The sequence below is a fragment of the Psammomys obesus genome, unplaced genomic scaffold (genome assembly GCF_907164565.1).
Source record: "Psammomys obesus unplaced genomic scaffold, mPsaObe1.curated_primary_1811, whole genome shotgun sequence".
NCBI classification, from domain to species: Eukaryota; Metazoa; Chordata; class Mammalia; order Rodentia; family Muridae; genus Psammomys; species Psammomys obesus.
The window spans coordinates 31,867,179-31,880,858 of NW_026585644.1; the positions used below are offsets into that span (position 1 = coordinate 31,867,179).

General features: G+C 41.1%; 1 protein-coding gene across 4 annotated transcripts in view; it reads right to left on the minus strand.

The window, feature by feature from the left end:
• Nucleotides 1-11,163, minus strand: part of Atad2b (ATPase family AAA domain containing 2B) — a 135,180-nt gene extending 124,017 nt beyond the window's left edge. For all 4 annotated transcript variants that reach the window (XM_055626044.1, XM_055626059.1, XM_055626052.1 and 1 more), the window contains exon 1: nt 10,944-11,163. In XM_055626044.1, the coding sequence (XP_055482019.1) occupies nt 10,944-11,150 (207 nt within the window). In that variant the 5' untranslated portion in view covers nt 11,151-11,163. The remainder of the gene's footprint in view (nt 1-10,943) is intronic.
• Nucleotides 11,164-13,680: the final 2,517 nt, after the last annotated feature.

Sequence of the window (13,680 nt, forward strand, 5' to 3'; positions counted from 1 at the left end):
AAAGAAAGAAAGAAAGAAAGAAAGAAAGAAAGAAAGAAAGAAAGAAAGAAAGAAAGAAAGAAAGAAAGAAAGAAAGGGTGTTTGGGGCAAAACCTTAAATGGCACTTTATAAGCAAAATCAAAATAAATTAGAGTGAGGGTAATGAGTTGCTCAAAGCCAGTAATTAAACAAATAATGTTAAATATGTGCAGAAATGTGGGGAGACAGGAACTTTGCTCCTAGGCACAGAGACAAAAACGGAAAATCTGGAGTAACCATTATTTTAAGTACATGCATACTCTACTCATTCCTGGGATCTATCTCAAAGCTATTCCCATACCAAATCCACAAGAAGCATTGTATAAAGGTCTTAATTGCAGCAATATTGAAGCAGTCTAAGCACTCACTACTTGAGAGTACATGATTAAATGCAATGAATACGCTCTATGAAAATATTAGACAACAATTAGACAGTGAATATATGTATCCACAACCACTCAGAGGCTGAAAATAAAGGGTTAAAATCTAAAATGTACTCTAGAGCTAAATATTACTCATAAACTTAAGTACGTGCACATAAACTATGTTCAACTGAGTGATGATAACAGTGATCATTCTTCTGGCACAAGCACAAGCACAGACTGCAGGCAAGTAAGCCCTGCCCTGAGCTAACAAGGACATACAGTGACCCCAACGAATAAGCACTGTTTTCTGTAACCTAGAAAGACTAGTCTTTATTAAAAAGATAAATACCTCATTATTTCTTAACTGTGCTAATGCCTATACAGCGGATCACAGATGAAATATGAAGTACAAAAATGTGCTAACTCCCAACAACAAGAACAAAAGATAATGAAACACATGCCTGAAAATATTCTAATGAGGGGCTAGGGATGTAGAATGCTTGCCTAGCATGCATGAGGCACTAGGTTTGATGCCCAGTACTGCCTGAATTAGATGTAGTGGTTCATACTACAATTTCAGCACTCCAAGAGAAGGTCATTGTCAGCTACAAAGCAAGTTTGACGCCAGTACTAGCTATATGAAACCTCATCAAAAATAAACTAATAGCCCTAACGAAACTTTAACTTTGTGTGTTAACCTAAAAAAATTAAAATAATAAAAATATAAGCAAGGCAAGGTGGTGCACTCTCTTCTCCCAGTTCTCAGAGAGAGCAGGGGCAAGTGGATCTCTGTGCATTCAAAGATAGCCTGGTTCACATAAGAAGATCCAGGCCAGCCATGACTATACAGTGAGACTCTCTAGAATAACAATAATAATATATTTCTTTAAAACTCCTTACCTAAATTACTTAGGAATTACAATCATTCATCAAGGTCAACACTTATAAACTAATTATATCAAACAGTAAAACTGTATAGGGATAACTTTACAATTTCTGCTACATTCTCAACCTGTGACTTTTTACTGAAATTTTCTTCTAAAGGTACATAAGGCTCAGACAGTAAAATATTAAAAATCCAAAAATCTAGCCAGAACCAATCATGGTAGCCTACATCTATACTCCTTAAGAGAATAAAGGAAAAGGAGTACCCAGTTCAAGTCCAGCTTAAGACTTAAAACACAGCAAGACACTGTATCAAAAATGAAACAAATAAGTAAATCTAAAGTAAACATTGTACAAAATAAAGCACAGTCTAAAACTATTTTTTTTTACAGTTGTTTATTTCTTATGTGTGCATGTGTGTGGCAGGGGTATGGAGAGTTGGTTCTACTGTTCCATCATGAGGATTTCAGGGACCAAACTCAGCCATCAGTCTTACAGGCTAGCACCTTTACCCACTGAGCCAAATACTTACTAAATTATTCAATTTTATTAATTTTTATTAATTTTATTAATTCATCTTTACTACTTTTAAAAAATATTTGGCTAGCACTAAAGATTTTGCAATAAATAAAAATATTAACAAGAACTTCAATTTTCCTCTATTTCTCTGAAATTCTATTTGTACAAAAATAAAACATGAGGGCTGACAGACAAGTTTTTAAAGTAACTTGAAAATTCAAAATCCAAAAGTACCAGACCACTCCAAAATACTCTAGACTCTTATGGCAAAACTAGATAATACTAAACTCACTAACCACGGTATGCACGGACACTAGGTAGCCTATGAGAGTAACTCTCTCTAACCACAGGCTTCTGTCAAATCATTACAACAGTATTCTTTTATTTCCTCACTTAATCTAAATTTGCCACTATATGAAGTACCCAAGACTTTAAAGACCTAAAAAGAGACAAGAATGGGTATAAAATTCTGACACAGTGATTAGGCAAAGATAATTTCCAGATGCTTTTGATTCCATACAAAACTCATGCAGGAACTGAGTGTCAAAGTGAAAGCTCTAAAAAGGGCTGATAAATTATCCAAATAAATGTAGACATGAAGGCACCAGCATTCAAAGAAGGGTTAATTACATTTTTATATATGTATTTTTCTCCCTCCCACTAGGCTTCAACAATTAAGAGGCACGGACTTTGTGGTATAGCTACTCCAAGCACTATGCTGGAGGCTGGGCACTCCAGAAGTCATATGACATTCAAGGATGAAACTGTACAACTACAAGAAGGGCAACTCACACGGACTATGCTGTGAGTGGAATCTACTTGCAGAACACATCAGGCACAGTGATGTATGCTTAGCATCCCAGCTCCTTTGGAAGCTGAGATAGAGTACAAGTTCAAGGACAGCCTAAGCAACACAGAAAACCCTATCTCCTTTTAAGCCATATCTCAACAACAAAGAACATGAACGAATTCCACCAAAACATTCAGTAGGTAGAATCCAGAACTGTAACTGACGTTATCTATGTCAATGATTTTTGTCAGAACCAATTCATTCTGTTTTCTCATATGCCTAACACATATACATTTATAGTCCTTAATGTAGGGGCTGAATTTTGGCTTGTCCTCTTTTCTTAAAGTCTTGACACTGAATTTTCACAAAATAAATCACTATTTTCTTGTCAATATATCATTCATTCATCCATTAGCAGATACCTATTGAGCATCTCTCTTGTTTATGTCAGACACTGGAATAGGTCCTGAATAGAAGAATTAATGGAAATAAAGGGAAAATAAGATACAGTGCCTGCCCTCATGATGCTTACAGCCAATTCTCTCACAAATAGCAGGTACACTATCTACCTATCTACAGTTACAGTTACTCAGAGGACCAAGGCAGGAATTCAAGATCAACCTAACCAATATAGCAAGAGCTCTTCTCAAAGAGAAAGACAAACTAAAGAAGAAGAAAACAAAAAGGCCTTCCCCCCCACCCCCCTCAAGGCAGGTTTTTACATGTAGCCCTGGCTGTTCTGGAACTCACTCTATAGACCAGGCTGGCTTCAAACTTACAGAGATATGTCTGCCTCTGCCTCTCAAGAGCTGGGATTAAAATGCTGGCCAAAAAAAAAAAAAAAAAAAAAAAAGAGTTTTTTTTTTTTTTTCTATTGTTGGTTTGGTACTTGTCTATTCATTGATTGATTTGCTTTTTTGAGAGGGTTTTGGTCTGAGGCTCATGATGGCCTGGATCTCACTATATAGCCAGCCCAGCCATTCTCAAATTCACAAATGCTAAGATTACAAGCATGAGCCATCATATCCAATTAGTTAAGTAAAGACTTTAAACAAAATCTGTTTCATGTATCCACAAAAGTACAAAGCGATATGAAAAACACTTACATATTCATAACTCAAAGGCACCAGAAGTTTATGACAGCAGCATACAAAGTATTTAAACACTAATACGAACTACAACCTGTCATTATATCTAATATCCTTCAAAAACATATAGACTGGGTGGTGTTTAGGAATAGAGTATGTACTTAGCATGTGTAAAACCCTAGGTTCAATCCTCACTACCTTAAAGGAAAAAAAAAAAATCATCTAGTTGATACTTTTTCTTGGTTTTTGTTTCATTCTGTTTTGTTGTTTGTGAGACAAGGTGTCATAGTGTCATCCAGACTAGCCCCTCAAATTCATAAAATCCTGTTGACTCAGCCATCTGACTACTAGAAGAACAGACACACACAGCACCATGCCCAGGCTCTCTACTCCATATACACACCTTGGTTTTCTAAGTTTCTCACTGTGTAGCAGTCCCAAATGGTTATAAACTCATTCTGCGCCCTAGGCTGGCCTCATCCTCTTAGCAATCCTTCTGCCAAATTCTCTCTCTCACATGCCCTAATTTCCAGGCATATACCACCACTGCTGGCTCTAGTTGACACAAGCTAATCCATACCACACCGTTTCTCCACCATATATATGGGATATATTAGTATCCCATATAACATTTTATCCAAACAGAATTAAATCTTTCCTCCTAGGTAAGGCATTTTGCACAAAATTCTCAAGAGGTAAAACATAAAATTGTAAAATATTCCTATTATAAAACCAAATACCTAGTATCAAGAGGTAAACTCAAAACTGACTATGCACATAAATGTGTATTTCCTAAACAAAAAGTCCAACAACCTGGAGTAATGTAACACTTTGAGGTGGTCCCTTAAATAACATCACTTTCCATTGCAATGCAGACATAGTTGGGTTCCAACAGTTCTCAAAAAAGGTGGTAATCCTACCACCTGCCCAGCTGGCTACCAGAAATCATAATTTATCTATAATGGAGTATATAAAAACATCCAGTAAAGGCTCTAAGGACCTATCAAAAGATGTGTAGAATACTTGCTTACTCTGGGTTCTAGCCCCAGCATCAAAAACAAACAACAAAAGGCAATTAAAACCCTAAGTAGACATTTCTCAAAAGAAGACATACAAATGATTAATGGACATACTGAAGATCTGTTAAATATTACTCATTAAAAAAATACAAAATTAAAAAAAATAGTCCTGGGGATGGTGGCACAAGTCTTTAATCCCAGCACTCAGGAGACAGGTGGATCTCTGTGAAATCTACAAAGCAAGTCCACGATAGGGGTGGGAGGGAAGCTTGACAATCTGAGTTTGATCCCTGAAACTCATAGTATAGTGATCAGAACCAATTCCTAAAAGTTATCCTCTGGCCTCCATACATGTGCTATAACATACAAACTAGTAAGTGTAATATTTTAATTTAATGAGATATCATTCATAGAATAGAATAGCTACTTAAAAAAATACTTTTGTGGTGGTGGGATATAGTGATAATTCTGGAATTTTTGTTTCTTTAATAGTACAGAAATAATAGCCAGAATCTGGAAACAACCTAGATGCCCCTCAACTGAGGAACGGATACAGAAATTGTGGTACATTTACGCAATAGAATACTACACAGAAATTAAAAACAAGAAAATCATGAAATTTGCAGGCAAAAGGTCATCCTGAGCGAGGTATCCCAGAAGCAGAAAGACATATATGGTATATACTCACTTATAAGTGGATATTAGACATGTAATATAGGATAAACATACTAAAATCTATAGTCCTAAAAAAGCTAAACAACAAGGAGGACCCTAGAGAAGATGCTCAATCTTCATTCAGAAGGGAAAACAGGCTAGACATCAGAAGTAGAAGACAAGGAACAGGACAGGAGCCTTCCACAGAGGACCTCTGAAAGATTCTACCCACCAGGGTATGGAAGGAGATACAGATTCTGAGACTCATAGTCAAACTTTGGGCAGAGTGCCGGAAACCTCATGGAAGAACAGAAAGATAGAAAGACCTGAAGGGAACAGGAATTCCACAAGGAGAACAACAGAGTCAAAATACCTGGGCCCAGGGGAGCCTGCAGAGACTGATACTCCAACCAAGGACCATGCATGGAAAGGACCTAGATCCCCTGTCCAGAAGATTGCCCATAGGCTACTCAGTTTCCAAATGTGTTCCCTAGTAGGGGTACAGGGGCTGTCTCTGACATGAAGTCAGTGGCCGGCTCTTTGATCACCTCCCCCTGGGAGGTTGGTGCAGCCATGCCAGGCCACAGAGCAAGAAAATGCAGCCAGTCCTGATGAGACCTGATAGGCTAGGGTCAGATAGAAAGAGAGGTCCATTATTAGGGGACTAGGGAAAGGGAATAGGTGGAGAAGAGGGTGGGTGAGACTGGGAGGAGATAAGGGAGGGGGCTTATATATGCAGTGGGGATACAAAGTGAATAGATTGTAATTAATTAATACACAGAAATATGCCAGGAGGTATGGCACATGCCTATAATCCCAGCAGCCAGGCAGGCAGAAACAGGCAGATCTCTGAGAGTTCAAAACCAGCCTGGTCTACAAAGCAAGTCCAGGCCAGCCAAGGCTACACAGAGAAACCCTGTCTTAAAAAACCAAAAACAAAACAAAAACTAGAGATATAAGAATATGTTTTTGTTTTAATCTCACGTGTGGGGATATGGGACTGCTTCACAGCAGCTGAGTATGATTTGCCAGCTGCAAATAGTTTCTGCAATTGTGTGCCATTTGGAATTCTGGGAACTTTTCAGAGAGTATATAAATGCTAGAGCCCTGCTAGGCAGGGTTGTGATTGTGGATCATTCAGGGAGATCACTGCAGTTTGTTGGTAGTATTGCTCAGAGAAGGAACAAGACGAAATCAGAGCCAAGCATCTCCACCTCTCCCCTCTATCCTTCTTTCTCTAGCTAATGAAAAAAGTGAAACTGGGTGGGGATAAAGGGTGGGAAAAATAAGAACCCACAAAGTAGCAAAGACCAAAGTGTGATTCCAGACAGTGTCTCACTATACAGGTCTAGCTATCCTGAAACTCATTACATAGACCAGGCAAATCAGGCTGGCCTCTAACTCATAGCTATCTGCCTGCCTCTGCCTCCTGAGCCTAAAGGCTTTCTCCACTACACCCTGACTAAAAAAAATTATTCTTAAAACATCTAGCAAGTGTTAGGTTGTGGTGGTATATACCTTAGACCCAGCAGTAGGGAGGCAGAGGTATCTATGCATTCGAGGCCACCCTGGTCTACATAGCACATTCCAGAACATTCAGGGCTACACAGAGAAACCTTTAAGGGGAAAAAGAAGATATCCATCAAATGTTGGTGAGGATGCAATCAAAGGGACCCCTATTTTATTTCATTAGTAGAAAGGTAAAATAACAGAGGACCCTCAAAACAATAAAAATGGAACCATCATATAATTCAGCAATCTCAACTCTGTATATTTACCCAAAGGAACTGAAATTAAGATTTCAATGAGGTGTGCTAGGCGTGGTAGCCCACACCTTTAATCCCAGCACACAGAAAACAGAAGCAGGCAGATCTCTGAGTTCAAGGCCAGCCTGGGCTACAGAGGAAGCTCCAGAACAGCCAGGGCTACAGAGAAATCCTGTTTTGAAAAGAAAAATATTTCAAAAAGGTAACTGCATTCCCATATCTACTGTAGCATTATACACAACAGCAAAGATATAAAAACAAGATAAATGTCACATGCCAGACAAATAAATAAATACAGTGCATGTATATAGAAGGTATACACACTGGAATATTATTCAACATTTAAGAAGGAAATTCTTCCATTTACAACACAGCAAACTTAGAGAACATTATGCTAAGTGAACTAAGCCAGACATGAAAAGATACTGTATGATCTCATTTGTATGTACAACAGAAGACAGGCAAACACAAATATGCAGAATGAACAAGGGTGATTGCCAAGAGCTAAAGGGATAAAGAACAGGGAGGCAGTGGTCAAAGCCAACAAAGTTTCATTTGTGCCAGATAAATAATTCTAGAAAGCTACTATACAGCATATTGACTACAGCTAAAAATATTCCATCACACTCAAATAGAAATACACTGTATCATACCTACAAAGGAATGCACTGTGTCAAAGAGAACAGGAAATAATTGTATCATTTCTAAAAATAAGATTTATAACAATGGAAGTATTAAAGAGAGCAGGAATGGTATGGAAGTGATTACTGTGCCTGTGGTTTTCATAGTGGTGACAATTTATTCCTAATCCCCAAACTCCTTGAGCTGCATAATAATAGGTGCTGGAATAATAGCACATGTATGCAGTCCCACCACTCATACACAGCAGAGGCAGGAAGATCAATCACCACAAGACCCAGGACAGCTTGGTCTACCTAGCACATTTCAGTCCAGCCAAAAATATAAGCAAGACCCTATCTCAAACAAACGAACGAAAAAAATTAATTTAAGTTAAGAAATATATTTAAAGCTAGATGGTGGTGGTGTACATCTTTAATCCGAACACTCAGGCAGGCAGATCTCTCAGTCTGAAAACAGCCTGGTCTACAGAGTGAATTCCAAGATATCTAGGACTACACGAAAAACACACTCCTTCTAAAAAAATAAAAATAAATAAAAATAACAAATAAATTTAAAAGTAGAAAAAAGGATATTTAAAAAATCATCCCAGTACATTCAGAAGGCACCCTAGTTTAACTGCTTCCCTACATAGACACCACTTAAGAAAAAGACAAGGGCTCCATGGTTAAGAGCACTGGCTGTTCTTTCTAAGGGAGCCGGGTTCCATTCCCAGAACTCAAATGGCGGCTAATAACTATAACTCCAGTTTCAAGGAATCTGCCATCCTCACCCACGCACATACAGAACACCAATGACATAAAATAAAAAGATTTTTTTTACTTCTTTTAAAGTAAAATTTTACTTTAAAAAAAAATTTTAAGTCAAAACTCTAGGAATAACCCTTGTTGGTATGATTTTCTGAGGCAAATGACAAATAACAAGTAAAATGAATGACATTTTAAAAATCAAGAGAAGGGGAGAAAAGTTAATATAAAATGTAGAAAACAGCACAAAAGTAGGAAATAAAGGAACTTCTTAATCACTATACTAAAAGAGGAATACACTTCTTACTATAAAAAGGCAGATCTTCTAAAGCAACAAAGTAGTAATCCAATTCCCATCAAATTAGGCTTTGCAGACAGGAAGAAATGTCTGTTAGAGACCCCACAATAGTAAACAGTATGTTTAAGCACCAAAAAGGGTAAACTAGGAGAGCTAAATTCCTGTATCAACAGACAAATTAAAGAAGGCCAACAGGATTCAAATCAATTCACTTCAGGAATATACAACAAAGAAATACATGTTTTGGATACATAACACTGCATAAACATAATAAATTCAGACCTGTAACTTTTCCTCTTCTACAGGTTCAATAGCTCACAGTATGAGATGAGAATATCTCTAAAATTTCTCCAAAAGCAATCAGAACTATCATCTGCTATAGCTATAACATAAATCCCATTATGATGAAAGGAAAAAATATTTCAAAGTAAATCTTAAGAGCCAACTGTTTACAGTCTGTTAAAACACTTTAAAAAAGAGTTCTCAAAATAATGTTTCATTAGTACCCTTCTAGAAAAACATCATCTTTCATTCCTCTGGCCATTTAAAAGCTACCAAGTGTTCATTTCTACATTAGACTATTGATTCTTTGCCTTTTAACATCTCCATAACAGCTGCCTGACAAATTACCTCACCTTATTCCTCAGGGGGTAAGGACAGCATGAGATCCCTGGATTCAAAAATGGGACCACAAACTGATCAGCGAGAGATGAGCTAATTGCCTCCGATGAGTTGACACTGCTCTAAAAGACGAGGCATTTATGGCACGATACAATTACATGCTTACCCTCTAAATATTTTATTTGCACTTAAGTGTAGAGGACACACTGTTCCTTAAAATTATTTAAGAATGTGATAGCAACAGTAAGGTGGAAAATTTGTACATTACAATAGTTTCTACAGAAAAAAATCTTCAGAATACTCAGCTCAACCAAAAAGAACTATACACTCCTAGAAGTCTACTAAATTAAGACTGCTCAAAAATACTTTCCAGATATCTCACAAAAAAAAAAAAAAGATTTCCAAAGACACAATAAATATATTTCATAGCATGGTAAAATATTTCTGTTGTACCTTAAGACTCATTCTGATTAGTGTCAAAACAGTATAAAACACAGAGAAAACATATAAACAAGCAAATACAGAACCTTGCATATTATAAGTAACAAAAATGAATTTAAAGGAATATTTTAAATAAACACTGGCCAAATGCCTCTTAAAGTTAACCTCTTTCTAGGCAGAAGCAACCCACTCTGAATTCAGAACCAATTTCATAGCAACACCAACTTCTCGCTAACTTTAAAGTGACATTTGTGCTAGCTTCATGTTTTACACTATGGGTGATAAAAGCTCAGGATCTCAGATCTCATCTTTGTAAAGAACTAAAGCATCTCTTGCTTCTTAAAGTGTCACTTCTGCAACTGTACTAGTTTGGGTTTTGTAAGCCATTTCCTTAACAGAAATGTAGAAACCATGTTACTTTGGAATGACAGTGCCCACTCAACACGTTTCTTTCTTTCTCACTCCTTTTGTGACTGGAAAGTCCTCTGCTCTTCTGCTCTTTACTAAAACCTTAGCTGGATTGGCTCACCCCACAGCTTACAGCACCACCGTGTCTGTTCTGCCTTGCCTAGAGAGGCGTTATGCGTTGGTTTTGTTTTTAAAGTTGGTGTCAGAGCAGCTACAAACTTTTTTCAGCTTCCCTGCCTGCCTGCCAACTGGAGCTCTGTTCACTTCCTCACCAACTTGAACCACCCCCAAACTAAGTAAACTCAGTTAGACAGCGGCAAGAACTGACACACTTTCAAGAAAGGTCTGACACCGAAGAAAACTTTCACTTCTCTTTTCTCCCTTTCCAAGCCAGGAACTACAGCCTTACATTCTGGCGTCCTCCAGAATTCCCCTCTGAAGCAGGGCAAGGACACGGATGGCTGACGGTACAAATGTTCCCGAAAAGGACCCCAAGAGCCCTCTCCCGCGGACTCAAACGCTGTTCTTTACACAAAAGAACCGGGCCGGCACAGCTAAGGTGCTGGAGTCGCGGCCCTTCGGTGGCTGCCACCCTCCACCGCACCCGCAGACGGTCTCCGGCCAGACAAAGCCCGGGCGGCCGGGCCGGCACTCGCAAGCCTCGGCCGCGGGCCGCCGCTCTTACCCGGGCCTCGTCCAGGGCGCCAGCGCTTCCCCCGGCCTTGGCTGCCGGGCAGCTGGCCGCGCGCGTCTTGGAGGAGCGGGTCCGAGACGAGATGAAATGGCTGCTGCCGCCGGTCGCCCCCGGCTCCGCTCCGGCCCCAGGCCCAGGCCCAGGCCCAGGAGACTTGGACCCAAGAAGGCGCAGAGAGCTCTTCCGGGTGTTCACCATGGTCCAGCCAGGGGGACCGGGTCCACGCCGCGCCCGCCGCTCCCGGGAGAGGCGAGGAAGGCCGGCCCGCCGGCGGGCAGGGGCCAGCGGAGCCTTGCCGGGCCGGCTCGCGTTGCCTCTCCGGGACGCAGGCCACGACAAGCAAGAGCGGAGTAGAAGCCAGCGGCGGCGCGAGGAGGCGGGGAGCGGGAGGCGGAAGCAAGGCTGCAAGCCGGCCGCACAGACCCTGCGCCCGCTCAGCCTTCCTCAGCGGGAGCCGAGCGGAGCCGCCATGACGGCCCCTTTCTCTCTCGTTCCCTCTCAGCTCCGTGCGTCAAGGCTCTGGCGCCGCAGGGCCGACAAGGCCGCTTCCGGCCGCGGCCGCTGCGGGGCGCTGCAAGGACGCGCAGCCCTTCCCTCTCCGCCGCTTCCGCAGGCCCCGCCCCGACGTGACGTCAGTGCTCGGCGGGGAGCCTGAGGGAGGCGCTCTGGCCTGTGAGCTCGACATCGCCTAGGTCTCTCGGGCCTGTCTAGACTGGAGGATGGGCAGAGTACTAGGGCGCGGGACGAGTTTCCGCGTGGAACGTAGTCCGGACCCTTCAACGCCTGGCCAGGACCGAGAACCCCAGATTCCGGCGACTCCTGCGGTGGCCTGGATGACGCAAAGAACGGCCGACCCAGCCCGGGGGAGCGCGGACTAGAAGGGGGACTTGAGAGGAGGGCGCGGTGCGGGGAGTTCGAATTGGCCTAGCTACTTAAGGCAAGACCCTTAATGAACTTGAGCTGCACTTTGCATGACTGTCCAAATTATAATGGCCGCGGATGAAAGAAACGTCTTCGTAGTCCACGGAAGGTAAACTAAAGAAAGCACCGTAGGAATCCTGCATCTTTTTTTAACTCCCTATAGAGAGAGACTAGGCTGGCCTTGAGCTCTTAGGGGTCTGCCAGACTCTGCCTCCTAAATTTTGGGATTAAAGGGGTGAACCACTAAACTCTGAAAGAGCCCTGCATCTTTAAACAAAGTGAGGCAATGTTGTTTCCTGTGACCTTAGCCAAATCTGCTGAAGTGATTTCAGCAGCCTCGTTTATCTCCATCCCAGAATTAAGACAAAGCACTTCCGAAGAAAAAAGCAAAGTACACATAATATGAAAAGATCTGCTGTTATGGAGGGAAGAATGATCGTTCATTTCAAAACATCAGTTTGCAAATCTCACAGAGATTTGCCTGCCTCTGCCTCCCCGAGTGGTAGGAATACAGGTGTGCTCCATCTCACCTGGCTTAACTCAAAAATTTTATAACCATGGGATAAGAAGACATTTCTTAGGCAGAGGCAGGTAGATCTCTTGAGTTCAAGGCCAGTCTGGTCTACAGAGAAAGTTCCAGAACAGCCAGGGCTACAAAGAAACCCTGTATCAAGAAGAAGAAGAGGAAGAGGAGGAAGAAGAAAGAAGAAGAAGACATTAAAGGATAAAAATACAAAAATATAAACTATTTAAAAAGATAATAAATTATCTAAATTAAAATAAAAAAGCATTTGGCCTCAAACTCAGATCTACCTGCCTCTGCCTCCCATGAGCTGGGATTAAAGGTGTGCACCATCCCACTTACCATCACTGCTGGCTGCCCAGAGCATTTCTAAGTATCCCTAGGCCTAGGCCAGGAAGCTTCTAGCCTCTGTGCAATCTAATCTGCAAGCCTAGACTTTGAAGGCTTCAGCTTCCAGCCTCCATCTGCTCACCTAGGCCTAGGATGTTTTTAGCCTCTAAGACTTACTGTTGAAGAAACTTACTATTATTATTGGGTCCTGTGCAAGAGCAGTAAGAACTCTTAACAGCTGGGCCATCTCTCCAGCCCTAAAAGAAGTGTTTAAGGAGAACTATCAGGAGGGCTGAAGAGATTGCCCAGCAGCTAAGCATACTTACTTGAAGAGGGCCCAGTTAGAGTCCAGTTCTTTCTGAACTCTTAGCTGTTCTGGCTCAAAATTCCTCTCCAAGCTGACTGATTTCAAATTGGCTTCTCTTAGCTTCTCACTGAATTGCTTTGCTTGGGAAAACTGCCCCTGAACTCCACTGTACTTTACTGACTGCACAAACTCTACAGTATTCCTGTACTGTACTCTCTTCTTCCCTACTCTCCCTACACTGTTCTTAAGTAGCTTCTTTCATGTCTGTTCTTGTGAGAGTTGGGCATATCCTATCTCTGACTCATTCTGTCAAATCTTTCTCTGATTTGTCACTTTGTCCCTCAATTAGATGTCATTGTTTGGGATTAAAGGTGTGTGCTAAAGGTGTGTCTGTGTTCAGTCAGACCACGCAGATTTAGGTCTTTGGATGTGATCCCTTTCGAGAGTAGCCATGTTGCTGGATTAAAATTCCTCTACAAGAGAGATCTGTCTGCCTCTGCCTCTCAAGTGCTAGGATTAAAGGTTTAAAAGATACCCTTTAAAAAAAAAAAACAAAAAACAAAACCTGGAGAATAATCCCTAGGACCTTAAAAATGCTAGACAGTGCCCAGCACGTGGGAGGCAGAGACAAGTAGATCTCTGAATTT